Below are 27,939 nucleotides of genomic sequence, written 5' to 3' on the forward strand. Positions count from 1 at the left end.
GAGTGAGTTTAGTTTTACGCCCGTTGTAGAAATAATACAGCAATATCACGGCGGGGGACACCAGAAATGGGCTTCACACATCGTCCCATTGTGGGGAATCGAACCCAGGTCTTACGCGTGACGAGGGAACGCCTTAGCAACTAGGCTACCCCACCGCCCCTTCTTTCGACATGGAACTAATGATGCTGAAATACTGTTCAAAGATTCCTTGAACAATACGTACAGTCTATAACTTAACCTCAGCGTTCACGTTTCGCATGACAACAAAGCGCGTCACTGCAGACCCCAAAACAATTAATAAACACAATATGGTTGAAAATATTTATTCCAAATCTGTTTCACACAGTTAGATGTAGAGGCTGGTAATGTTCTACTATGTACATACATCATACAGACACGAGAAGGACAGGTGTACTCACAACTGACCCAAACAAGGACGCGGACTCGCAATACAACGGAACACGTTAACGTACGAAGTGTACGTATCAAAACAACAAAACAAAACTACATCATCTTAAATGTTCAACATGAATTTACAATATGAGAAAAGTAGATAATAAATTCAAAACGGATCTTTCTTTCGAACCATTCGTGAGTTCATGCTAACATGAAATCAGAATATATCAGTAAACGGGCTAATAGGTAAATTTGGTGCATTTCCTCCGAAATAAAATTAACGCTTATTTGTTAAGGCCAACCTTTTTGATAACTTACTTATATCACAGATTTGCACTTCTTTCTTTAAAAATGTATAAAAACACTGTTTTTTAATATTAGGAATTTTTCCGCAAACAAAGCAGTTGATAATGCTGAAGTGAAGAACGAACGACTCACTGTAAATACATAAAACATGTAAATATTACAAAGTAAAGGTTGGATAAAATGCTCTGTGTCCGAAAGACTATTTATTCATTCGTTCGTTCGTTCGTTCGTTTATTTATTTATAAATTTATAAATTTTGATATAATTTTATCCCCCTTCAAATCATAGACTCCAGACCATCACAGCTCCGTGATGAAAGAAATAACAGAAAGGTTGGCCTCATTATACTGACTAAACTGCAGACATAGCTAAAAGACTCAAACAGACGAGTTATCTGACATATTGAGTGGGGTAGACGTACATAAGCACATTTTAACAGCACGAAATGGCCAGTTTCAAAGGCGGTCAGGTAATTAGAGGCCATCAAAACACTGTCAGTGTTAACTATTTATAGCCATCTGAGAATCAAAACACAATAACATGCAAGGACAGGGGCGTAGCGACTCTGAAGAAATGCCCGGGCTTACAAGTGATTTTTGCTAAAGATCACCATGAAAGTTGAGCAAGCCATCAATGCTATCTGAATATATAGCATTGTAACCTCTCGGGCTTACACGAAGATGTTGTTTGGTGTATCTGATTCTGATTATGCAGCAGAACAGTGAAGTCCTAACACGACACTGAAGGCAACGTTTCTAGGTGTGATGGCAGATGCAGCTCTGCACCATTTTGTAAACTAGAAAGTTTTTGTATTTTAAAAATAATTTCAGAAACACACACATAAAATAATAAGTATGACTCCCTGGATTAGCTTCTTATGTAGATGCCCTGAAATAGTCATCATGAAATATTATTATTATCAATATATTTCCCCTGAATTTCAACTAATTTTTCTTCATGAAAATACTCGTAAACACAGTCAGCTAATCAACTCTTTGACAAACAATTTTAGCTTAAGTATGTGTAAAAGTGATTACGATCACGTAGAATTATTTCCGAACAGCATATTTTACGTTCGAAACAAGTAATGTCCAAGTTCGGTCTTACTTAAAGCACAGCCAAATACCATCTGTTGCATGAAACCAACATGCCGCACAGTCCTGTGAAATATACGGTTAGCCCCTATAACGGTTATTGAGCCCCACGTGATCAAATGACGATTACTCATTGGTCAAAACATTCAACTATGTTCAAAAGCAAGATATGGAGAAAATTAATGCGTGCCACCTGAACGGAAGTACTCACGCAAACAATAGTAAAATATCTTTAACATGTCACAGCCATACAGACATGAGGCAAGAGACCCCCATGATAAGCACAAAAGTCTATATACAATATATACAACCTAAAGCCAATCTATAACTGCAATTAAATATATAGTGCTCTTGTGATTGGTGGACTTTGAATTGTTAACCTATTAAGCTAAATGCTAAAATTATGGGTTGTTATCACATGGAAATATCACGTCAGTAACACACGTGTCACAGCCAGGTTACAGAGGTTTATCTCATCAACGAGGAACAGTCAGTTGTAATGAGTTATCTCCCTTAGTCCGTACTAGAAATGTCAAAGTCATGGCGCACAGTCGTTCCCACTGAAATCAGGTATATGGTAAAATGTCTGACATTGCAACATTAATTCGTTCCTAACACAAATGTATTTCATTATTCCTTACCTGTCTCTAAATTATATTCTCTAAGACACATTTCTCAAGAAATGTGTTTAGGTTAACAGAAGCCCCAAAATGTATAATATTTTGTGAATTCTTGAAATTTTAGCATAAAATAGCAATAAGTTATTGTAAAAAACTCACGACTTGCTTCAAAACATATCATAAAGTTTCTAACAAATGTCATATAAACAAGCAGGATATTAAGAGCAGGGAACACTTTGAGCATTACATAATTATTAATAAGATACACACACATACATACTGCTAGTTAAGCAACAAACGACAAAAAATTACCTACATGGTTTGGATACTAGAAGAGGACAAAATACATTTACCAGTCCAGGAAAACAGACTGCCTAAATTTTAGTATAATTCTCATGAAGTGTACAGCATTTTCTTTGAGATTTGATTTAAGTTGTTAACTTATGCATGATTGACTGACTCAGCATCTTGTCCTTACACTTGTTTTATTTCTCCTAAATAACAATTTTTCAGTTTGAAACATAACTGATTTGATTATATCTTTCCCCATATTTTGCTACAGACCGTTTAGAAATACAAACATGTTTAATCAATCACATACAATATACATAATGATATTGATATTCAACATATTGGAAGACAAGAAATCAAATAACACAACATTCAATAATAACTTGTCTCATGCACAAGAACAGGGTACAACACAATCAAAATACTCGTCATACAATCTCATTAATATCGGGGTGCCACTGTACCCAGCAATCTTAGTGCTGAGGTGATCGTAAATCCAATACCTTACCACAGACTTAAGAATGTCATGGCTCTAAGATTGTTTTGTAAAGTGGCATCGCGATCTTATCATTCTAATCGAAAACCTTCACGATATCTGATTTTCATGAGACTAACATCACACAGCAATAAAATCCTACTTGAAGAAGCCGATATGGACCACGAGGAATTGATACCCACATATAAATATATATATCAGACATGGAATAATAGATGTTACAGCTCTTAGTACAAATATGTCTGAAATGATTCATGCATATTCATAAAATGAGACTCCCTGGGCTATAGCAGATTATAAAGGTCAAAGGTCACTGTAAGGTCACTTTCAGATATGTGATGTGATAGATGGTAGAAAATATTTTATGGGTATTGTTCTCAACCATGACAAGAGATGTATTTTTTTTGCACCTGTCAAACGTCACCTGAAGGTTTGGTTGCATATGGTATTGATGGTCAAACATATCTCAAGATCCCTACATTTACACTACCAACTACCACTAGCTAGATTAAATGCTATTTCGTGTTTGATATTGTCCATATGTACATACAAACTCATATTTACATATATACAGGAAGAGTCATACAGCTGATTTTGTGTTTATTTTCAACAAGGCAGCACATACTCTCTGAGAAAGTTGATTCATTTCGCAAGTAAACTTCTCTTCATATCACTGACATGTACATATGTTTCATATACATGTATTTTAGAATAATATCCTAATTTTATAATATTTAATCATAGAGTTACTGGTAGCTGTTTGTTTTCTTCATTTGGTTGCTGTACATCCCACTCTGTAACTGCTGGTTTTATGGACTTTCAATGTGCAAAGAAAACCTTAATTAATCAAAGTAAAACTATTCATATTAGTTATTGATGCCGTTTTGAACATTAATGCCAATCTGAAATTATTCACCAGCACAGTGTAACTTACCACTTAAGAGGTATACTTCCCATCAAAAGTTTTGACTCACTTAAAACTCTCACTACATGTTATGTATATATATGGTTACATCGAAGATTGATTTCTCCACTAACTTGGGGGAACCAACTGCAAACCTTATGCAGATGAATTGAATGAGGATCATGCATCAAATTGCTGAAAAGCATGTGCAAATATCATGCATGTGAACAGCTGCGTTTTGGTGTAAAGTTTTGTTAAGAATTCACCAATTTTCACTGAGTTTCATCATTTACTGAACTCATGACAATAATCTTTTCAATGTTACAAATTTGTTTTAAAATACATCAGTTCATGTGTAAACAGTACCTATAAACAGTATGGAATATTATACAAAATCTAGTTTAGAACAGTTGACTGAAGTAAGTGGCTATATTTACACTAGTGAGTCTAAACTTTGGATGAGAGGTATACTAGTGTTCTGGGTATCCAAGTTTAACTGAGGAGACAAATGGTGAGGTTGACTTTTCAGATTCATATGCTACTGTCCCTTACTTTCAAATATATCTTTGATAAAAAGTCATGTACAAAAATATCTTATCTACAAAGTGACACTATGCTTGAAAAGATGTATCAATCAGAACCACAACACCGATTTAACAGGCCTTGACCTGTACAGTATAGCACCTTCCAGCCAGGTAGAAACAATTAAGAATATTTACCAAGACATGTAAATCAATCACCTAGGAATACAAATGTGAAGTATCTGAATATTGATGTCTGAAGAGAGTCATGCATTCCGTTTCAGGATGTCATGTAGATACCTGATGCTTAAACCCAGGACATGGACAAAGTTCCACCTGAATGGAAGTATAATCATACAAATTTAGTTGAAGTAAAACAAGATCAGAATGATGTTTAAAAATACAGTCCTAAATCAAGATGGTTTCAATTTAATCATACATGTAAACATTTTAAGAATGTACAGAATAAAATGCTGAAAATTCAATTCAACAATCAACTGATGATCACCTATTTCTGCCCAAATATGGCTCCAGATATTGACATTGCAACTAGACGTCATGTCAAGGATTTATTTGTATGATTTGTCACAACAGGATTACTTACTCCCTCGTTCATCTAAATCAGATCCTAAATAAAATTTGTTTACTTAAAAATGTAAAATAAGAAATCTTGATAAAAAAACTAAAAAACCCTGTCAGTCTGGTACATGACAACTTGATGCTTACAATTTTATTACACATTTTACCAAATTTTCATTCTCAAAATATAATGTGGTTTAAACAGCTCCTCTCATATGCAAACTCAGTAGTTGTGTAAACCTGACACTCTGATTCAGAAGTTAACAGTTAACCTGAATCCATTCTTGACAACATTACAGCGAAAGAGAGTGAAATACTTTAGGACTCAAGAGAAGTCACCTTTGCGTTTGCTAAACAAACTTTCATATACACATTTTAGGATGTGGTGTAGTGAAAGGTTGATTGCACCTTCAACTAACAAGGATTAACAATATATACAAACTCTTGACAAGGTCACCAGTGCTTTTGCTACACAAACTTTTTGATAAACAGATTTAGGTGTGTGGGCGATATTGACAAGAGCATACCATCAGCTACCAAGGATATATACAGACTTTGGAAGGGAAAGCAGTTGTGCTTTTGTTAAGTAAAGTTTATGGTCTCTTAAGTAATATTGACAGGAAGAGTATATGATCAACTACCAAGGATATATACAGACTTCAGCAAGGATTGTGGCTTAGCAAGAGATCAGTTATCCAACAAACCTAACAATATTCAGGCATTCATCGCTTGTAAGAATCTCCAGTTCCGTGTATGGACGTGCCACCATGGACTGATGGATGATGAAAATCTTAGTCCAGGAAACGAGTGCATGCTTTCTTCCATTTACACTGAGTGCACCAAGAATCCCTGTTTTCCATTCCGTAGACTTTCCGACATTTCCGGACCTCACTTCGTGGCTTCCGATGCATTCCACCGGCTTTTGGAGGCGATGCGAACATGTGAGACTTGGGAGACTGAGCTTGGTGCTGCTGGAGACGTACCTGGACGCTTGGCCGGGAAAACCTCACTGGTGAGGATGCCTGCAAGGACACACAGTTCATCAGGATAATCGAAAACACACATTTGAAGTTTCAGATCTGTCACATCGATCCTTTTTAATGATAATGATTTTTTCACTGTGTATCAAATTCCTGTCCTGGAAGAGCCGCATGTTTTAGCAATATTTTAAGGCTGACATGTGTCAGTTTCAGAGCTAGACTAACACTTAGTCTCTGAATATACATGATGTTGATACAGTAGTTGACCATTAGTGAGTCATCATTAGCGAAATTCCCATAGACTTGCATGTTAATTAACTCTTGCAAAAATAATGTTCATAAATTTAGTTTCGGTTGAATTGCTTTCAATACTTATCTACAAGTTGGGAAATCATCTCAGCTACATACACATAATTTCCATTCAATTTTCCGATGATTATTAAGAAAACTGCAACTATTTAAACAACATGTTAGACGTACCATTCAGGTTTAAAAAGGCTGTCTATAGGATAGATTAAAAGTTGTACTTATATATCATGCTTAATCAGGTGTCATTCGATAACAAATCAACGGAAAGATGAAAGAAAATTAATTACACATAGTTGAAGATGATTTCCAAGATGTTTGCAAAATATCAAAATAAAATGACATACTCAATTTATGAAGATTATTCTTGCAACAGTTAATTACATGTAAGTCTATGGACATTTCGCTAATGATGACACACTTATGGCCAACTACTGTAGAAACAAATAATCCCATTTAAATTGAAAAGAGTCCCAGTGAGATGGGAGATTCAGAAATCTAGACTGCTTCATTTAGTATTGCAGAAAGGGCAGGCAGAAGGGAAATAATGCAGTTCAGGGACTGTGAGACAGACTATTTTAGAGCCACTCTCCAAGCAGGGTTGATAGTATGCACATTCTCTTACCACATTGCCAGGTGACGAAGACTGTATTTGCCATGATAACGACCTCTTGATCTGACCTTCTGGGATGACAATTGGGAGTGATGGCCCCTGACTGGTTATATCGACACCAGATGGCACCGACGAGGCCAGGATGTGAGAGGGGGTCTTATGTTCCTGTGTAAGAAACAATGAAGGTGACAGAGACTGACAGCTTCTGATGGATCATCCAGACATTCGGTGATGAGGTCAGCCTGATCCATTGCTTGTTCATTATTTAGTGAAAACATTGTGTTCATATTTTCTTATATTAATGATTGCTAACACTGCATTCAATATAATAATGTAAACCTAAGCATGCATGTAATTTAATTAGTAACTGCTTTCAGCAGTATAGGCAGATGAATCATCTAACATGCAGTAGCACGGTGAGCAGAGTTGTCTCCCTTTGGTAGATGATCACTGGTTTGAATTCTAGTTCACCACCTTTCTAGATTTGTGTACACTGAGCCCATGCATTTAGCTTGAGGGTTTCACCAGGAGGTTTACATCTGTACCTGTCACATGTCAGTGTTTCCTCTTATGATCAAGTAGGCAAGATATGAAATAACAGAAATACTGTTCCATGGAGCATTTAAACCGGACTCACTCCTGGTATTAGTATCCAAGAAGATTTTCTTGCTCTGATGAGGGTCTTAGTTTTCTTTGATAATATGATCAGGATCTTACCTTTCTCTGATAATCGTGGTCAAATATCCCAACATTGGCAACAGGTATAACATGTGTGGAAGAATCCACGTTGCTGATAGGGGGGGGTGAGGATGTATGCATCTCTGCAAACTGTCGCGTGACATTGTCCATCTCAACTTGGACCTCATTGTAATAGAAGTCTTCCTCTTGGTCCGACAACTCTTCATCGCTGTCGCGGCTGAAAGACATCAACAACATGACATGACAACGTCTGTAAACGCCATTTCTTAATCAAATATTATTCCTTAACCTCACTTATCCTATTGACTCACAACTTAAACAGAATAGAAAAGAAAAAGTGGTTCACAGTGCTGTTTATACCTAACCTACCTATTGAAAAATGACATGGCAGCAAGGACTCCTGAAGACCAGTTCTAACCCGGATCTTCAGTGTGCATAACAGGAAATCCCGTTTTGGATGATAACATAGTTTGTTGGTTAGTATGGGTCCAGGACAAATGAAGCTGAACTATTCTTGCAGTCAGGATATTGTTCAGGAAATCGAGCTCTCAACAGGTTTACATGAATACATACAGCCATCTTCACTATTTCATCATCTTAGCGAGCGGGTATGGCTTGACGCTAGTTTTAGCAATATTCCAGCAATATCACGGTGGGGGACGCAGGAAATAGGCTTGACACATTGTGCCCATGTGGGGATTTGAACCCGTGCCTTCGGCATGACGAGCTGACGCTTTAACCACTAGGCTACCCTGCCGCCCTGTCATCACCTTATAAAACCTTGATATTTCATGTACTGTCTGTTGAACCCCCAAGTCATTAGAGTCAATGTAAAAGCCTACATAATAATGAAAACTGTTTCTTAAGTTCAAAATGTTCACAATTTCAGTAAATATTTCATTGTCATTAACATCATAATGTGCAGCAAGATGACAATAGTATCAGAAACAATACCCACAGTCTAGGCGAATTTCAACTTTCAATCATAATTTTAGTCAACTCATACAACAAACATTAGATACTTGGGACATATTCAGCTAATATGAGAGGAGAAGAAAAATATCCATTATAAGGCCAGAGCAATTTTATTTCTTGTTTTACGGATCTGCCGGTCGTATTTTTCAAGAATAAGAAACAAAAATAATTAATTTTCCCCGCTCAAAAAATAAAATCCTAATGTTTTTATTGGCCAAAAATGTAAACTTACAAGAAAATGATTTTTTGGATTGTTTTTTGCCCCATATACACTTCATAAATTCCCAAAAGTAAAGTACTTTTAATACTTAGAAGGAATATTTCATTGACTGGTGATTTTATTTTATTTTTTTTCCCTCCTGCCTTTAGGTTTTCTGAGGACAAAAATCCGTAAAACAAGAAATATAATTGGTCTGGCCTAAGAGACTCACATAAAAATGGTAGGCTAGCTGACTTACTTGAAATGTGTCTTCCGTACATGTTTTGTGATATCTTTCAGTGTGTTGCACATTTCACCACATCGGCGCCATGTACACTGGAACACGGTCCGCAAGCCCTGGAAAAACAAACACTGTCAATCAGAGGAGGGTCACAAACTTCACAAAGAGAATGATTTCATTTTCAACTAAATGGACCCACAAGTCGCCCAGGGAAAATGTGTATCTCTCCTGCCAAAAACACAAAGACTTCACACCTATTTCTTCAAATCATTCAGTTGAAGTGCTAAAACAGAAACTAAAGATTAAAATGATATTATGCTCCAAAGTTAGTTTAAAGAAGCCATAGCTTCTTCAACAAAATACCAGCAAACTATTTGACAAATCTGTTGGAGAATTGCAATTTCTTGCTTCAACAACTAATTTCAGGAAATGATACAAATGGATATACTATCAAATGATATACACCATTTAAAAAAAATATACCGATAAAAATCTTGCATTGAATTTATGGTTTATGCTCCTGTCAACCCTAAACATAGTGTCAGAATCCGAAAATTCATCAAGAAAGTACATTAAAGCTATTCGTAATCATATTAAATACTAAATAAGGATTTTTGACAAACTATTTTATTATTCACCACTGCAACAAAATTTGAAACTTAGGAGTCAAACTTGAAATTTGGTAAGTCATACGAATAACTTTCAAGTTTCAATGTCAGTTAATTATACATGGTATATATTCCATATATTCCATTCATGTGTATATTTACACATAGTGAAAGTGATAACTGATAGATATGCTGGGACAAACAACATAGTTACAAAATTATGAACTTTACGTTAACCTCTCAGCTCTGCACCACGTGACTTTGCCCCTGGTTAATGCATGTAGATGTCTATCAGTTAACGTGTCAGTCATCACATTTACCTATTATTGTATCTGTCCACAACACTGCAGCTTGACATAATGTACCACCATCACATTATGCTCATCTAGTGTTATAAGGAGTCACAGCATGTCCTTCAGACCCTAAACAAATATACCCAATACTGCCCATGCAAGTCTGTTAGGGACCGTTCATAACTTATGGCTAGGGGAGTGATGATGATTTTTATGGAGAAGCATGTACAATGTGAATTTTCTTTCTCCCTCCCCAATTTATGTACAAAGTAAGTGACCCCCCTGCATGTCATGTACAAAGTCATGACCCCCCTCCCCCTTTCCATATTTTTAAAGCATAATTTTAAAATATTTTTATGTACAAAATTGCTACCCCCCCTAGAAACGTGTACAATATTGATGACCCCTTACCTCCTCAGAAAAAAATGGGTGACCCCCCAAAAAAATAATCATATCACACACACACACACACACACACTCTCTCTCTCTAAATAGCCATAAATTATGAAGGTCCCTCATGTCTGGCAAGTTTAGATATCTGCAACTCCTAAAAATGAAGGAAGTCCCTTGGCTTCATTTCATAATACTTCATTAAGATAATTTATATAATTCTGTAAAATAAATGTTCATTTCAAAGTCGAAGAGTCAGTATTTTTGAAACTGTCGAAGTATTCTATTTTTCACCACTCTGAAGCATAATTATTTCCTTCAATATATTTGGGACAAAATATTATTTTTGATTAAAATTCAGAACCCTCCTTCCCTCCAACCATCTAAAAGTCAGTCCCTAACCAGTTTACATATATTAGTAATATCAATAGTGTTTACACTATTAATCTAGCTCACTTGAGTGCACAGACTTAAAACCAGATAATTATAGTACTAGGTAAAAATGAACGTTGTAACTTTGTCAAATGGCCAACATCCTAAGACTACTATAGTATCACACAAAAACATTTCAAATTAGCATTTGTCTCGCTTGAATAACCTACAAACATTTATAGGGCATACTGCCCTAGTTTTACATCTTCTCTGGTTCTGGATTGCCAAAACTGGCTAAACTGACCTACTTTCCGGTGACCTACTTTTGGAATGAAGAAAGACTGTGTGCATGTTTGGAAATTATGGTATGTTCCCTTGACCTCTCATGGGATCATGGTGTCTCACTGTAGAATATGGTCTCATGTCATTTCATATGGTGGCAACCTGTGATCATTTCATAAAGCAGTTCTTCATCAAATACATTATAACTTTTGCTCTAAATTCATGTGTATGTATGTATGTATGTATGTATGTATGTATTATGTATGTATGTATGTATGTATGTATGTATGTATGTATGTATGTATGTATGTATGTATGTATGTATGTATGTATGTATGTATGTATGTATGTGTGTGTGTGTGTGTATGTATGTATGTATGTATGTAATACACAGTCAAATTGTAATATTTTAATCGGATACGATTTTTATTGCACAATTTAATGTCATTATTTCATGTTTTCTTAGAGAAAAATCACAACTAAGATCGGTGATTATTTTCCACATTATCAAGAACACTATCGTCACACACCGAACCTACTTGTAAACATCGATTTACAATTTTCCTTAATATTTATTATGTAACAAAGTAATAAAATTCCCTTGGCATTTTAAAATGTAAAGCTATATTCATTGTTTACGGAAATGGGTCTTTCTAACTATTTTGACTATTTATATTAATAGTCATAAAGTATTTTTAACTCCAACATCGCCCAAGGCAGAGAAATTCTTCGACCTGCGCAGCTACGGGTACTATTTATAGCGCTTAAATCATAGATCACGTGATAGCCGAAACGTCACGACCACGTGACATAAACAAATCATGCTCCTTGCACGTGCCGGTTTTGCCCAGCTGTCAAAACAACCTCAATCTGTGCATGTACAGCTGCAACTTATTTTATCTTCATATTTGATATATATACATGCTCATATTGTCCAAAAGCAATACATTGAGTCTAGCTCTGTTGTGTGAAACAGGATATCTAACAGCCCGAGCTACGCGCATTCATTCAGCTGTGCAGAGCGATCGATACAGGCAACCGACATGACAACGCAACTTGGGCGGTGTGTGCTGTGGCTAAAAATAGCACGCCGGCAAGGCAATCAGCTGTTTGCTATCCAGGTCAGGCTAAACTGTCGGCATCTCAGCAGTCGGCAACTCGGAAATGCTGACATAAAACAAACAAAATGTCCCAACGTATAACCTCAGTTAATCCACGCTTTATTACAATTCACAACATGTCTACTTGGGGTACATTTGCTCCCCAAACCGCCAAACTGTGCCTCAGCAGCGACCGACTTGCCAACGGATCTATTTTGGGACCTGACGATCTAAATACATTTTTTCAAGGTGTTGATGACGCGTCTCAAAACATGTACACATGCATCGAAGCTTTATTTGGAACACAAAAAAGGTGCTTGGATCAAGGCAAAATCACATGATGAAACATTGTGCAACCGCACAAGAAGGATGCACTGGGATTCGTGGTAGACAATTATACAACACAAACCGTATTCATATGTAATTTCCTTCGAACCCAACATACAGAGTAAACAAAACTCAACCCTACAGATTTTTTCTCTCTGGTTTCTACAATCAGTTAAACCGTTACCTTGTGTTCTTGTGTTTCGTCATCGTAAAACTTTTTAATGTTTTCTTCGAGATCAAGAACGTCATCTTGTGGGGTCGGGCTCCGGATCTGGATGGCTGCAGGTGCGCTCTCACTCAGGTGTGAGGGGAGGGGTGGTGACCGGTCACTTCTCTCAGAGTGACCGCTTTCAAACCCACTGCTGGCCGCACTGCTTGACAAATGATAGTCATGGAAAGATCCCGGACTTCTGAGAAATTCTGAAAGTTTAACACCTAAAAATATGATAATTTGGTACCATCAAAGAATTAACACCCCATATGCATATTTATGAAATTATTTTATTAAGATAAGAAGGATCTGATAATACTGTTACACTGAATTGGAGATTACGTACAGGCTCATATCGCTGAGGACATTAAACGGTATTAATACCTTCACATATGGTATACACTCTTTATTCGGCAGGACGTCGCGATGTCTTTATTGAATACAGTTTATTTATATACTGACCTTTGTCCTTGAACGACTGCGGGAAGGAGGGCGAGGCTGGACTACTGGACAGACTGGTGAGAGCGAAAGCTGCCACATGTTCACGTTCATCTACCATGTCGACATCATCGTTGTCATCGTCGCTTCCATACAATGCCGAGTCTAGGTGACGTCTCTCTCGCCTAGGGTGTGCAAGGAAGCTTAGTTAAAACATTTACGTTTGTTTCTGTAATTGTTGTTTTTATTCACAATCAGCAATATTCCATCCCTATGACGGCGGCCTGCGGGTAATACAGTCTCCACCAGACAATCCGGTGACTGATAATATACCCCTCCTCACCAATCAAGTGTATGTTGTCACTATTACAACCAGCAGAGGTTGAACTTTCAATCACAACGGGAACTATATTCTTTACGAATATACCGTATTACAGGTGTTCTTCAGATATATATAATCGTATCTCTAGAAATTTCATCTGTGTTGTTTGTTTAGTGTTATATGTGATATATTGTGCTACAGGTTGTATCCAGTGCTATATGTCACATCTAGTGCTATAGTTGCATCCCGTGCTCTGTGTGATATGTGATTGCATTCAATACACAGTTTTACTGTTGCTTAATAATATTTGATATTTATGGGGAACACTCATTAATGACCGATAAAATTCGTTTCAGTTGTTGAAAAACTGAACCATATGATAATGATGAAAACAGAGATATGGACCCCTAGAAATGACGTAAGGCTATCCATCATCAGCCAAAAACGAACTCGATCTACAAAATGTACTCCGAAAGATAATTCCAGTCAATGTCCCCATTTGTTTCTAAATATGGCTCTGACATGTTGCTGACGTGACTTGGCTTATCACTGTCGAAGGCATAATGGAGACTAGGGGGGAAAACAATAACTGACACTAAAAACCAACCTGAAAGTTCTTACCATATGTTATTTCAAAATGTACGATTTACTGTTAACAAAATAACAAGCAAAAATAAACATAACACATTTGTTTAAAACAAACACTTACCTCATAATGACAGCCATTCTTTTACATTTCTTTGTCAATATGTATGTTTGTAAATTCGGACTAAGAATGGTCCAGTTTGGCTTATTCAGCAATTTTCTAAGTTCGTTGTGCATAATTATGTGAAGTTTCTGCAGTCAACACAATTCGGAGTGCTGTACAAATTACACAGCGCATTGGGGACATTGACAATACAAGTCTAATTGCCAGTTAAGCTCACAGTACCCAGCGCATTGCAATGCGAGAAGAAATCAGCGTGACGATTTCATAACAAGACCGACTGCCGGTGCAAGCGATCAGCTGTTTTACACAAGTAGGTCGCTAGATATAGAAACTTACCGTGACTTTGCCGGCACGTCGATAACATGTGAAACTGGTCTCTTCTTTGGCTCGGAAAGTTGAATATCTGCAAGTTTGGAGTAGTCTGTGTCCAAATCAGCTAGTCTGGCCGATTTCCGACTTTCTAAGAGTCTCACTTCGTCAACTCTCTTCACCATCTCTCGCCTCTCCCCGTCCATTTGTGTGACTGTTATCAAAACATTATCTTCGTCCTGGGTAATAACAATCGCTGACACTTCTCTGCCATTCAGGGTCACGAACACTTTCTGTCCATTTCTCAAGTTAATGTCTGTCATTTGACGGAATCCCTGCCCGACGATGCCTTCTGAAGTAATCTCCTTGGAATCTCCACTGTCAAATTTGACCTTATACATAGCACTTGTTATAAAACCTTCCTCGGAAGTCTGGGATTCAATAATACCGGGGTAGTATCGGCCATCTTGTTGGAGCGCTGCGATTCTCGTTCCTGTAATGGATCGCTTCGCCAGCTTTCTGTTCCCAAACATATCTGGAATGGTTCATCAACGACACATATGATAAAGTTGAGCACTAATTTCCAGATCCCGTGCGTCGATGTACCCCAATTTTTCTTCAATGTCACCGCTTTCCGATGTAAACATATGCCGGCAAACTGCGCCGGTTTGTTTTGGTGTTAGAGGAGGCGGAGCTTAGTGAAAATATCAACAAAACCCATATGATCGTAGTTCAGCTCTCTGATTGGACGAATGGGGCACACCTCCATCATCTGATTGGTCAGAATGTAGTAGCTGTCAATCATGCTCAAGGTTATATAGTCCGTCACGAGGGCAAAGGTTGTTTATGTATTTTTATCACCTTCTTTGTGTTTCCTAGGTGATTAGGATATGGTTATAAGATACTAAAATTACCCGAGAGCTTATTTGTTGATCAAAATATCCCCTCACGAGACGGCAGTAGTATGTATTTTCGCCTACTGGGAGTCTGGTGGCGCAATTTGCAACGTGTACACAAACTGGGTCAAAATCATGTTTTCGGTGATGCTAACTTCGAATAGTCGCCCAGCAGTTGAAAGAAAATAACTTATAAAACACGCGTATCTGTGATATATATCATTCCGGTTGTAAGTAGATACGATTGCGTAATCATTTATATCAATTCAAGAATCAATGGTTAGTCGCATTTTCATAAGCTCAGCGAATACAGTAGATCCAAATAGAGGTAACCGCTGGAGGCAAAATACAAGACGGAAGAGCCAATATAGGGAAAGGTCACGATATAAACATTATTACCCACAGTGCAATTTTAACATGGCAGCGCCCACAGCATTTCAACTTCGAGGATGTTTAAGGTGCTTCACAGACATTATTATGTTATATTTCCTTGCAAACATCGTGGCATATGTAGCATGTCATTTTGCGGATGGAATTGAAGGTAATATATCGATTATGCAATCATGTCAGTTCTTAACATAGCATAATTACATCGTTATGGCGCACGTCTACACGTATGCCCTCAGTATATTTCAGTGCTGTTTGTTATTTTGCATGAAATCAATCACTCATTATTCCCCATTGCATAAACTAAAGCCATGCCCCATTTCACTTATTCATTCTCTGATCGTTGTTTGGCATGGGCTAGCCTGTCGGCTTACTTTGGTAAATAATTTTGACATTTTTTTTCGTGTTTTGAATATGTTCTCATTTCACTCATCAGAATCCCACGGGTATTCGGCTTAGCGAATGGCATTCATTCCGTTCTGGAACCGAGCATGATCATCGATCAGTGGTTAGCCAAATGTGACACATGGAACTGTTCTTCTCGGCATGTCTGAATGTAAATCATGACTAGACGATCATTACGTTTATGTATTCAATTATATTCATAACATAGCGAGGTCCCAGGTGTGGACAGTCTGATAATAATCCAACACCGTGGAATGAAGGCCTCTATATTATCATGTACAATATACACGGAGTCTGAAGTCACACATTTGACTTGAGGCGGAAGGTGGCCAGGGGATGACAGCTGGCAATAGCTGCAGGGTATGGTCCCGTGTTTGAACATTCTTTGAGAATAACTTTCGACCTACGAGGAATTACGGTTATCCGTTGCAAGTGAAGTAATTTGGCAAGTTCAAAGTCTTGTGAAAAGGCAGATAGTGCGTAATTCCGATTAGTCAGTGGGTTATTAATTCTCTACCTGTTGTATTGTTGAGAATGTTGAAAAAATCGTCCCATTAAGTTGTTATGTGAAACCATGGGCGTTGAATGACGTCAGTTTTATGTTTGCGACAATGCGTTTACGTGACGTTATGTTTTCGCGGGACCCGTGAAGTTTGAATATTGTTTAGTGCGGCGTTAAACAACAGACTGACGAACATGTTTTTAAGGGTGAAGTGTCCTTTTCCCATATAGACCCGTTAGAATTGATTTTCAGCAACCCATACTTGTCGTTAGAGGTGACTAACGGGATCGGGTGGTCAGGCTCTCTGACGTAGATCATCGTATCCCAAATGCGTAGATCGATGCTCATGCTGTTGATCACTGTATTGTCTGGTCTAGACTCGATTATTTACAGACCGCCGCCATATAGCTGAAATAATGCTGAGCTCGGCGTTAAACAACAACCAACCAACCGACCTTTGTCCATGGGTACGTGAGGTATAGAGCACTGTGACTCCAGTGTTTTGCACATTTGATTCAATTAAACCACTCGGCAGGATTGAATAATATCAGGGATAAAAATGCATCTTCTCCAAGCACCAGACAAATCATTTATGTGTGCCTTTGTGAAAATAATCGTGCCCATACCTTTTGATGATCCAACTATACTTAAAATATCACAACAATATTGTCATTAGAGCTGTGACGATATATCGTAGTATCGATAATCGTGATACTTTTTCTGACGATAAATATATCGATACTTTTCTCGTATCGTGATATGTATCGTTGACCTTAAAATTGTTAAGTTTCACTAGAATTTGATGGTAATGTCAACATTTACACTGTTACTTGCTATCAAAATATACTTTTTGAAAGAAAAGAACTAACGATAGCATATCGTGATATGCATCGAATCGAATCGTATCGTTCCAAGATATCGCGATACCTATCGTATCGCGAAATTTCTGTAACGTCACACCTCTAATTGTCATTTCAATTAATTGTTTAGTAGACATTTTGTTAATGTGTAAACGTGAATGCTGCATTTCCTGAACACTATGACTGCAAGGATAGTTCAGCTTTTTTCGTCTTGGGTCATTCGTAGGCCTATGATAAAGTATAGAGTTCCGACAGGTCGTAATGCTATGAACGCTTTGTGTATCGGGACCATAACCCATAACCCATAAACTAACCCACTAACTATATTATTAACCGAAACGGGATTCCTATTATGCGCACAAACTTGGTTGACACATTCTGTTGATCACTGGATTGTCTCGCCCAGACTCGCTTATTTCCGTACCGCCATAGCTTGAATATTGCTGAGTGCGGTGTTAAACAACAATCAAACTTTTAAATGAACATGGGTGTTGACCCTTTCAAGGTTATGCCACAAAATGTTCCACCCTTTAGGGTCATGGACTTTCTTTGTTATATTGTGTAACGCTATTTAATTTGTCAGTCGTTGTTAACTTGAACATACGAAAACTACATACATGTACAATCTATCACTCCTTTGATACATGTATGTGAGGCTGGAGTACATGGACACGTCATCGACTGTTAACAACTATGTTCTAATGCAATCACAAAACATGTCGACTACCCCTGTTTCATCAAATAAAACAAATGAAAACTGTAACAAGTTTATACCTCGTCAATAAAAGTTTGTTAGCCACCACATGCCTATTTATGGTCTATACGTGTACATGTAGTTGTTTTAGGACTTCGGAGATAAATTGACTGTTCACGTAACACATAAACGTAGTTACGAGAATGTAACCACTAATGGACATGCTTAACTGCTTGCCCACCGGTATTGCAGGGTGGGATTGTCCATGTCGAAATGTTGGCGTTCAGTGCAGCCTAATGATTGTCGGGTGGGTGTCATGGCGTTTCAACGTAGAGGATTTCATCAGTGCCGTGGTTAAAGCGTTCGCTCGTCGCGCTGAAGACGCCTATTCCGCACATGGGTACAATGTGTGAAACCCATTTCTGGTGAGGTGAAATTGGGTTTTACGTCGTGCTTGAGAATATTTCGCTCATATGACGACGTGCATGCGTGTGTATGTGTATGTGCGGCTGCTTGTACTACCCCAGACTTTAGCTGGTTTTATAGTGCTAGCCCACTGAGATACCATGCCGCAGTGAAGCATGAATACCCCACTCAGACACATTATACTGACTCCGAGCCGACCAGTCCTTGTTGTACCCATTAATGGCGAGCGCCAGGCAGGGACCAACACGTACCACATTTTAACGTCTTTTGGTATGACGCGGTCGGGATTGAACCCGCGACCTTCCGCTCTCCGGGCGGACGCTCTAACCACTACACCACCGAGGCGGTCCCCATTTCTGGTGTCCCCTGCCGTGATATTGCTGGAATATTGCTAAAAGCGGCGTAAAGCTAAACTCACTCACTTAGCCATTCGTGTTAGTCACTGATTTACAAGGACAATGCGGGGTCCTGTGGTCAGACTCGCTGGCTTGGTTGACACTTGTCATCGTATCCCAACTGCGTTGATCGATGCTCATGATGTCAATCACTGGGTTGTATGGTCCAGACTCGATTATTTTCAAATCGCCGTCATATCGCTGGAATATTGCTGAGTGCGGTGTTAAACAACAAACAAACAAAACATGGGTGCCGTAATATTCAGTTACTGACAAAACTAATTATCACCGGCAAACTGATTATTGTCGTTGAGTATTAAACGAACCTCTCACCAGTGTGTGCGAATATTTTTATTTTTATTTTGATACTATCCCTTACGCGGTTCATTAGCAGTGTTATTTTGGTATCCACTCACTCATGCGAACCCCAACGTCAAGTCACTCGTGGAGAGTTTTACCTTCTAAATATATCAGCACGTCATGGGTATATTGCACAACGCGTTTTGTCTGTGGTGTAAAGCCAACGTCAACTATGGTAGTTTATGTCAGTGACCTTATGAGAAGGTGTAACGTCACTTTTATAACGTTTATAATGTTTATTCTTCTGTAACTAACATGGACAAAAACTCCGTGTGGTTTTTGTTTTTATTTCGACACATCCCCCCGCAAGGTCCGTCAGAATTCACTGAAATTCAGTTTCAAAGCTGTAAACACGAAACTATAGATCTACCACAGACTTCAAACTGTGCTATTATCAGTGTAATAATTGTAGGTTTCAGTCATGATTGTTTGATAATTCATTTTAGTAGTATTCATTATATTTCTTGTTTGTTGTCTTACGCCGCACTCAGCAATATTCCAGCTATATGGCGGCGGTCTGTAAATAATCGAATCCGGACCAGACCATCCAGTGGTCAACAGCATGAGCATCGGTCTACGCAATTGGGATATGATGACATGTGTCAACCAAGTCAGCGAGTCTGACCACCCTATCCCGTTAGTCGCCTCTTATGACAAGCATGAGTTGCTGAAGATCAATTCTGACCCGGATCTTCACGGGTCTTTGTTGTTGAATCATTTCAGCAGTACTCATTCTGTTTCCATGGTCCTTCTATTAATCGATTCACGTCCAGATTATTGACATCATGGGGAAACCTCCTCTAAAAAGTTATCCATTTGTTTAAAACGATATATGAGCTGAAACGTTGAATAATGAATAAGCAGAGTGAGACGACGTGGGTATTTCTGGTAGAGGCGTTGTTCGTTTTCAATCATAAAACAGCGATTAAACATCCACATGTCGGACATGACAAAGAAGAGTATTGTCCTGTGTAGGTAATGGCGGTGTTTTGTTGGGTTTCTTTGAGACTTCAAAAAGATGTTCGCTTGCTGCACGCGGAAACGGGAGGACAGGCACGTGCTGTTCTTCCGTGTGGAGACGTGAAATGATTTTAAGCTATTGAGCTCAAGTGTACGCTGTACACCAAGTCAACGAGGTCAAAATGTTTGATTTTATCAAAGTATATATACTTCTCAAAGAAACAGAAGAACACCTGGATCTGTCACGAGAGATTAACTATAGTATAAAAGGAAAGAATCTGGAGTTCCTTAACATCTCTCGAGTAGCATATGGTGGGTGCAGAGGTGTGCTGATTTCTTTTCGCAAATGACCCGTCTAAAAGCAAATGGTTTATTGCAGTACACGATGTAGACTAACACGAAGTCTTTGAAAATATATAAGTTAGATAGAAACAAGTATTATTATGTTTGAACCGAAAAGGAACTCCAGTGATAATGGCGTTTCAGAATCTGTGGAAAATCTAGACTTGTTTAATGTAGGTCAGTAGCTTACAGCTTGGGACGGGCGGAATAAGAGAATAAGGAATTGTGAGACAGACTAGTCTAAGAACATGCAGTAACACACGCAGTTTGGATAGACGCAGGGTTGGCATGATATATAGGTCGCCAGTTGGAGCAACACTCCAGTATGGCGTGACACTCGCCTTGAAAAGGGTCTATCGGTCTGTCCTTCCTAATCGTTTCCCGACTCTCTCATGTAAACGTCTATGCATATACGTGAGTGAGGGAGTTTAGTTTAACACCCCTCTGATTTGGTTTCCAATTGTATCACGGTGTCAGCATGATGTAGAAGGAAAATCCGGAGTAATGCAGGGCTCAGATGTATACTATGGTTAAACCCACGAGCGCGATCGGGTCGAGCTGGGATTCGACCCACGGAAGTGAGAGCTGCGCAGTAGCCTGTGGCTCCTACCATTGGACCACCGCTATACAGCCTGAATTTTGTTGTGTGTAGCAAGCAAACTAAACATTGCATCGCTGTGGTGTTTGTCCCACACCCGACACGACGTAATGTTTGTCCCACACCCGACACGACGTAATGTAAACACAAATATTGTTTTCCCTTGACATTTGTAATGCATATACCACCTAAACAGCCAGTTTCCATTAGAAATGATCTGCCATGAATCGGACACATGCTTGAGAATTAATTAAAACCAGACAAAACTGAAAGGCACGAACCTGATGTCAACCTATTTCAACAAACAGTTGTCATCTAAATTGTAACCTATGACGCAGCCGGAAAACCGCCAACAGAGACCGGTGAATCCCGAATGGCTGAGCCAGTGGGTCAGTCTGAACTTACAAGGCCCAAAGAGTTGCCTCCCTTATATCTGCCATCGTGAAGCATACTCTATGTCTTCTCAGTTAGGTAGTCAACAAATCTTAAACCGCGTGTTTTTCTAGCAATATATACAGTGACCATGACTTGTTCCCAGGGGCGTAGCTACCATAATAAAAATAAGCCCGGGCTTACACAGGATTGGAGCTAAAAAGGTTAGTGAAACCCTCAATACTATCTAAATATAAAGCTTTGCAACCTATCGGGCTTACACGAAAAAATTGGCTTGCTACGCGCCTGGTTCCCCCACATTCTCGTCTCGTTCTCATGTTGGGGTCATTTTACCCCACAAGGGGGCTATTCAGTTCAATAACAGTGAGTTTAGTTTTACAAGGCCTTTAGCAATTTTCCAGCAATATCACGGCGGGGTCACCAGAAATGGGCTTCACACATTGTGGTCATGTGGGGATACCAACCCAAGTCTTCAGCGACGAGCGAACTCTTAAACCACTAGGCTACCCCATCGCCCTTAATTCTATGACGTGTTACCCGATATACAGAGCATATAGTCGAAACATATTTTACGTGTCGCGGCCCTTCTTAAGAAATTTATTATTTTAACTTTTGATGTGTACTGTTGCCATTGGAAACGTTTGGGCGAGATACAGAGCCTTCAGGTTGTGATATGTACATATCATTCCCCATTGAAGGAAGAGATTTCCACTCAGGGAGATTCTCCAGTAAAATTGCTCGTTATGTTATTGTATTCAAACCCTGCACTTCGCAAAATTCTCATGTGTATATTAATGCTCGAAATAAAACTATTGCAGTTTACTAATTGGGAAGTGTATTTATTATTTTATCAGCAAGATTCGGGAATATCGGTTGACAAACGTGTGTGTTTCGTTTCAGTACGTGAATGTAAGCATTCATTGGGCAATATCCTTATACACAAACGTCTATGTATTTTTTAGCTTTTGTGCATGAATGTACGTATTCATTGGGTATGTCGTTGTGCACAAACGTGTATCTGTCTTGTTTATCTATGTATGCATATATGTGCTTTTAAAAAATTCGTAACACGATTCGGAGAGTCAATAAAGACTTGGCTGTCATCAACCCACGAGCCGCCTGTTATCAACACTATTCGACATAACTGCGCGTAATGAATCATGAATTTCTACTTCTACTTAAAGGTTGCTTGAGCATAAATACACGCAAAATGTTTTACACAAACTGTGTTTGCACCTTCATCGTCATGGGGCGGAGACAGCTTAAAGCATAGTTGACTAAAAAAAAAAAAAAAAACCCAGACAAATTATCATTAAAGACGACGGTGATAGGTCCGAACTCCCGATGAACGATTCTGAGAGGCTGAATAAATTTAACTTTTTTGAGTGGCATTTGGAAGTTGTTGTGATGAAACTACGAGGAGCGTTCTATGGACATACAACTTCTTTAATATTGATATGAGCGACGTTTTGGTGTAGCTACTAACACCGTTATCTAGCAAGTGAAGTGAAGTGTTTAGTAGCTATACTGCTACCGATAAGTCGCTCATATCAATGATATCCATGCCGGTTAAAATTGATCTTCGTTACCCATGCTTGTCGTAAGAGGCGACTAACGGGATCGGGTGGCCAGGCTCACTGACTTGAGTGACATGTATCATCGTATCCCAATAGTGAAGGTCGATGCTCATGATGCTGATCACTGGATTGTCTGATCCAGACTCGATTATTTACAGACCGCCGCCATATAGCTGGAATATTGCTGACTGCGGCGTAAAACTAAACTCACTCACTCACTCTTCTGCAGAGCGAATTACGGTCTTATGTTTTCCTTGGATTTGTGTATTTGCTTGTTTACATGTCATTTCGTATATCCACCATGATACGTACCAAAATGTACAATGCTAACTGTGTTTTGTCTGTGCAGGGTATTTACTGTGTCGCCGATGTGGGAACGAGATAGCCAAGGCAGCTGACCTCCTGGCTATCCCCAGTGACCTGGCTCACAGACAAAGGAACGATACTATTTCAGGACACTCTGGAGTTCTCATACAGCTATTTCGAAACCCACAGGGTAGGATTTGCTTATCAGGGTTTACAGCTAAATACACGACTGTATCTGTGTGGACTTGAAATGTTCATGACCCGTGAAGATCTGGGTTAGAATTGGTCTTCAGCAACCCATGCTTGTCGGAAGAGGCGACTTACGGGATGATCAGGCTCGCTGACTTGTTTGGCACATGTCATCGTATCCCAACGTAGGGCGGTGGGATAGCCTAGTGGTTAAAGCGTTCGCTCGTCATGCTGAAGGCCCGGGTTCGTTTCCCAACATGGATACAATGTGTGAAGCCCATTTCTGGTGTCCCCGTGATATTCCTGGAAAATTGCTAAAAGCTGCGTAAAAATAAACCCACTCACTCACCCAACTGCTTATATCGATGTTTATGATGTCGATCACTGGATTGTCAGTCAGACTCGAGGTTTTACAGGATCGCCGTATAGTTGGAATATTTGTGAGTACGGCGTTAAACAAACAATTATTTAATGTTTAACACTGCAGTGTACGACTGTAGGAGTCTGGTGCTTAGGCTGGCATCACACAGGCAAATTGATTGACCCATTTAAAGCCGTTTTCAGGATATCACCAGAAATGGCTTCACACATTGAACCCATTGGGGAATCGAACCCGACTTCAGCGTGGCGAGTGAACGCTTTAACCACTAGGCTTATGCAGTTTGTTCACTATAGCTAAATACATATTCATGTGTACTTTCTAAGGTACAAGTATACAGATTTAGTGGGCGAATGACGTTTATCGGCATACACCAGCAATGTTCCATTTACATGTATATGCTATGAACTTAATTGAACCTGGCCAGACAAGCCAGTGATGGAGAGAATAGGCAATATCCAGCATGGCCAAGCCATCGGGTCACGGTGACAGTCAGGTTATCTAGCCCAATCACCCGATCCTCTCAAGCGGATTCACACAGGATGCATGGGCTACAGGAGGCACATATCATTATCTCAGGAACCAGGAACATTACATTTGTAACCTTTAGAGTTATAAAGATGATCCCACAAGGCGGATCAATCCTATAAAATTCAAGGTATGCTAAGGCTTATATAATTAGTCTCTTAAATTATAAAATATCGACAGACACAGACAACTACATTTAATTAAATAGGAGCATCTGTGGTATGATAGATCCATTTGAAAAGATATAATTTTGTGTCAGTCAGTAAGTGAGTGAGTGACTATGGTTTTTAGGCCGCTTTTAGCAATATTCCAGCAACATCACGGCGGGGACACAAGAAATGGGCTTCACACATTGTACCCATGTGGGGAATCGAACCCGGGTCTTTGGCGTGACGAGCGAACGCTTTAACCACTAGGCTACCCCACCGCCCCATATTTTGATTAAGACAAGCAACTACATATAAATTGAAAAGGACTTTCGTTTCTGAAATATGTATCTTTTTGATAGAAAAAGCATATACATTTAAATTCAAAACGAGCCATTGTAAAATGGAAGCTTCGTGTCTAAAGCATACAACTTTGATAGAAACGTTCAACTGCATTTCGATTGTAAATGGAAGCTACTTTTCTTAAAATATATAACTTTGATAGAAACCGGCATCTGTATGTAATCTGAAAATGAGACCTTCGTTGAGTGCTTCATCTCTGACAATATAATAATTTTATCATTTTGATACTAACAAGCAGCTATTTTCAAAATGAAAAAGGGACGGGAATACTTTGGAAAATCTAGTCTTACTTTATTATGCCGAGGGGAAAGCAACATGGTTCAGTGATTGTGAGACAGGCTATAATCTCTGTCTCCGTTCACTCAGTGTTTCCATTCCTTGTCCTAGAAATCCCTGCACCAGCAGCAGCAGCAGAAAACCCGCTCCATCTCATTTGACATTTTATGTTCTTGTTGCTATCTCTCATACTTGATGTGTTTTTCTTCAGGTAAATTTTTCGAAATAATAACCTCTGCAGCTGCTGAACTGCAAACATATGACAAGGTAAGAGTGCGTGCGTGCGTGCGTGCGTGCGTGCGTGCGTGCGTGTGTGCATGTGTGCATGTACTACTGGCGCCTGTCTCAGTGACGTCCGTCCATAGGGTGGCTTGGATGTATGTGTGGACGCTCGGCAGGGGAACGCGATGTGTCAATCTTCGTATCACTCTTGAGATGATTCCACATGTCTCTCTTGACAGTTTAGTTGAATGAGTCTGTTTCGGTGATGTTATTAACCTGCACCTGTTCAAATGAAGGGCTTCTCGTTCCCCGGTGATGTAAGGTCTGCCTCCGTGGTGTAGTTATAGAGGGAACGCGAAAGACTCTGTGAGTGAGTGACCAGCAATATCACGCAGCTTATAGCTATATCCCAGCAATATCACGGCGAGGAGAGACTGGAAATGGGCTTTACGCATTGTACCCCTGTGGGGAATCGAACCGGGTCTTCAGCGCGACGGAAGAACGCTTTAACCACGAGGCTACCAAACTGCCCCTGAACGGCTCTGTGGTTCGATCCCTGGGTACTTGTTCTTAGGTATTAATGCGATAAGACAGCTGGATGCCCTTGTCTTGGTGTCACAGTGGCCAATACTGTAAAATCGGCATTAAATTTATTTTTTCAGTCCGGCCTACTACATATATTTATTCTATGGGATCATGCAGACACTAGTACAGTTTGATTTGTTTCTTGAATGGCACGATAAAATAGTTCGATCGAATATTTTAGTCCTAGCGTCTTGTGTGTTTGCAGGCTTACGTGGAAGACAGCTGGTTTCCCGGTTACACGTGGACGATCTCGCTGTGTCCCCGGTGTGGCTACCACATAGGGTGGTACGTTTTGTATGTTGGATCGATAATTATACATACAGGGTTACCTTCACATGTACATACAGCTTACCTTTACATATACATACAGGAGTACCTTCACATGTACATACAGCTTACCTTCACATGTACATACAGGAATACCTTCACATGTACATACAGGAATACCTTCACATGCACATCCAGGAATACCTTCACATGTACATACAGGAATACCTTCACATGCACATACAGGAATACCTTCACATGTACATACAGCTTACCTTCACATGTACATACAGGAATACCTTCACATGTACATACAGCTTACCTTCACGTATTCATACAGGGATAGCTTTACGTGTACATACAATAGGTTTTCAGGGTGTCATGAGGACAAGAATTTGTCCTATGATTTAGTCTTGCTTTACATGCTGCATTACCTTTCTATTTGTCCACAGGACTTTCGACGTATACCCCAGATCCAGTGACGACAGTAAGCAGAGGACGTTTGTTGGAATGATTCTCGATCACATTTTACACGAAAATGGTAAGTTCGATTATGAACATGGTTTCTTTTTAACAAGACTAGTATAGAGGCTGATTATAACCCCTGTCCCTGTTTGTTATGAAGAAGTATTATGCTATCACAAATTTATTCATCCGTCTATTAGTACTGCTGTGTCTGAAGAAAATGTTTGAGACAACAAACGAAGATGTAGTCAAAAGTTATCGCCCTTGAATCTATAGCCTTTCACTGCACACAGGTAAGCTGCCCCAATCGTCACTATTGTAAGCAAAGAAAATCTCCACGTATCTGATGCCTACCATCATTGGTTATAAATGTCCGTTTGAGATATGCATATATTTTTTAAATTTAGAAATTCAAATGCATATAGATTGAATGAATTGGTAATATTTTTCAGAAGCAGATTCCATCATTGCAGTTCCTAAAGCATACACGAGCTGATCGGAGGGAACTAAGTTCAAGATTACCACTGATATTTTCAGTACAAGGTGCCTAGCAGAACTTAATTACCATCAATTTGTAAACATACATTTGGGTTGCCTGCACTTGAGTTCACCAGTTGATGTAATGAAGGCCAGTGATCCCAAGTATGAGGCGTGTGTTCAGATTGCAAGGTGCCCAGAGTGTCCGAGAGTTGTTAAAGAGACTAGGTCAATACTTTCATACCTGATGCTTTTATCATGTTTTGTCAATTTGTTGAAATCCATTTGTTGTTATTCCTCTGTAAAAATGTTGATATCACGTGTATATGTTTTTCTGTGTAAAACTGTCTACATAACGTC

The 27,939-nt window shown here is 39.1% G+C and overlaps 2 protein-coding genes and 1 long non-coding RNA gene across 3 annotated transcripts; 1 reads left to right on the top strand and 2 right to left on the bottom strand.

The window, feature by feature from the left end:
* Positions 1–309: 309 nt before the first annotated feature.
* Positions 310–15,280, bottom strand: LOC124256555 (zinc finger protein 704-like). The gene is made up of 8 exons (XM_046690539.1): positions 14,609–15,280; positions 13,266–13,426; positions 12,777–13,012; positions 9,239–9,336; positions 7,824–8,022; positions 7,119–7,271; positions 4,965–6,229; positions 310–1,989 (listed from the first exon to the last, which is right to left on the bottom strand). The coding sequence occupies exons 1-7, from the start codon at positions 15,112–15,114 to the stop codon at positions 5,999–6,001; spliced, it is 1,584 nt and encodes a 527-aa protein (XP_046546495.1). The 5' UTR covers positions 15,115–15,280; the 3' UTR covers positions 310–1,989; positions 4,965–5,998.
* Positions 310–22,087, bottom strand: LOC124256557. Its single transcript, XR_006892956.1, has 2 exons — positions 22,047–22,087; positions 310–1,363 (listed from the first exon to the last, which is right to left on the bottom strand). It is a non-coding gene; the product is annotated as an uncharacterized LOC124256557 (long non-coding RNA).
* On the top strand, positions 15,887–27,939 carry LOC124256556. The gene is made up of 6 exons (XM_046690540.1): positions 15,887–16,018; positions 23,726–23,872; positions 25,775–25,830; positions 26,576–26,655; positions 27,090–27,178; positions 27,555–27,939. The coding sequence occupies exons 1-6, from the start codon at positions 15,895–15,897 to the stop codon at positions 27,596–27,598; spliced, it is 540 nt and encodes a 179-aa protein (XP_046546496.1). The 5' UTR covers positions 15,887–15,894; the 3' UTR covers positions 27,599–27,939.

This window comes from Haliotis rubra, unplaced genomic scaffold (genome assembly GCF_003918875.1).
Source record: "Haliotis rubra isolate DU_JTF1 unplaced genomic scaffold, ASM391887v1 Scf63, whole genome shotgun sequence".
NCBI classification, from domain to species: domain Eukaryota; kingdom Metazoa; phylum Mollusca; class Gastropoda; order Lepetellida; family Haliotidae; genus Haliotis; species Haliotis rubra.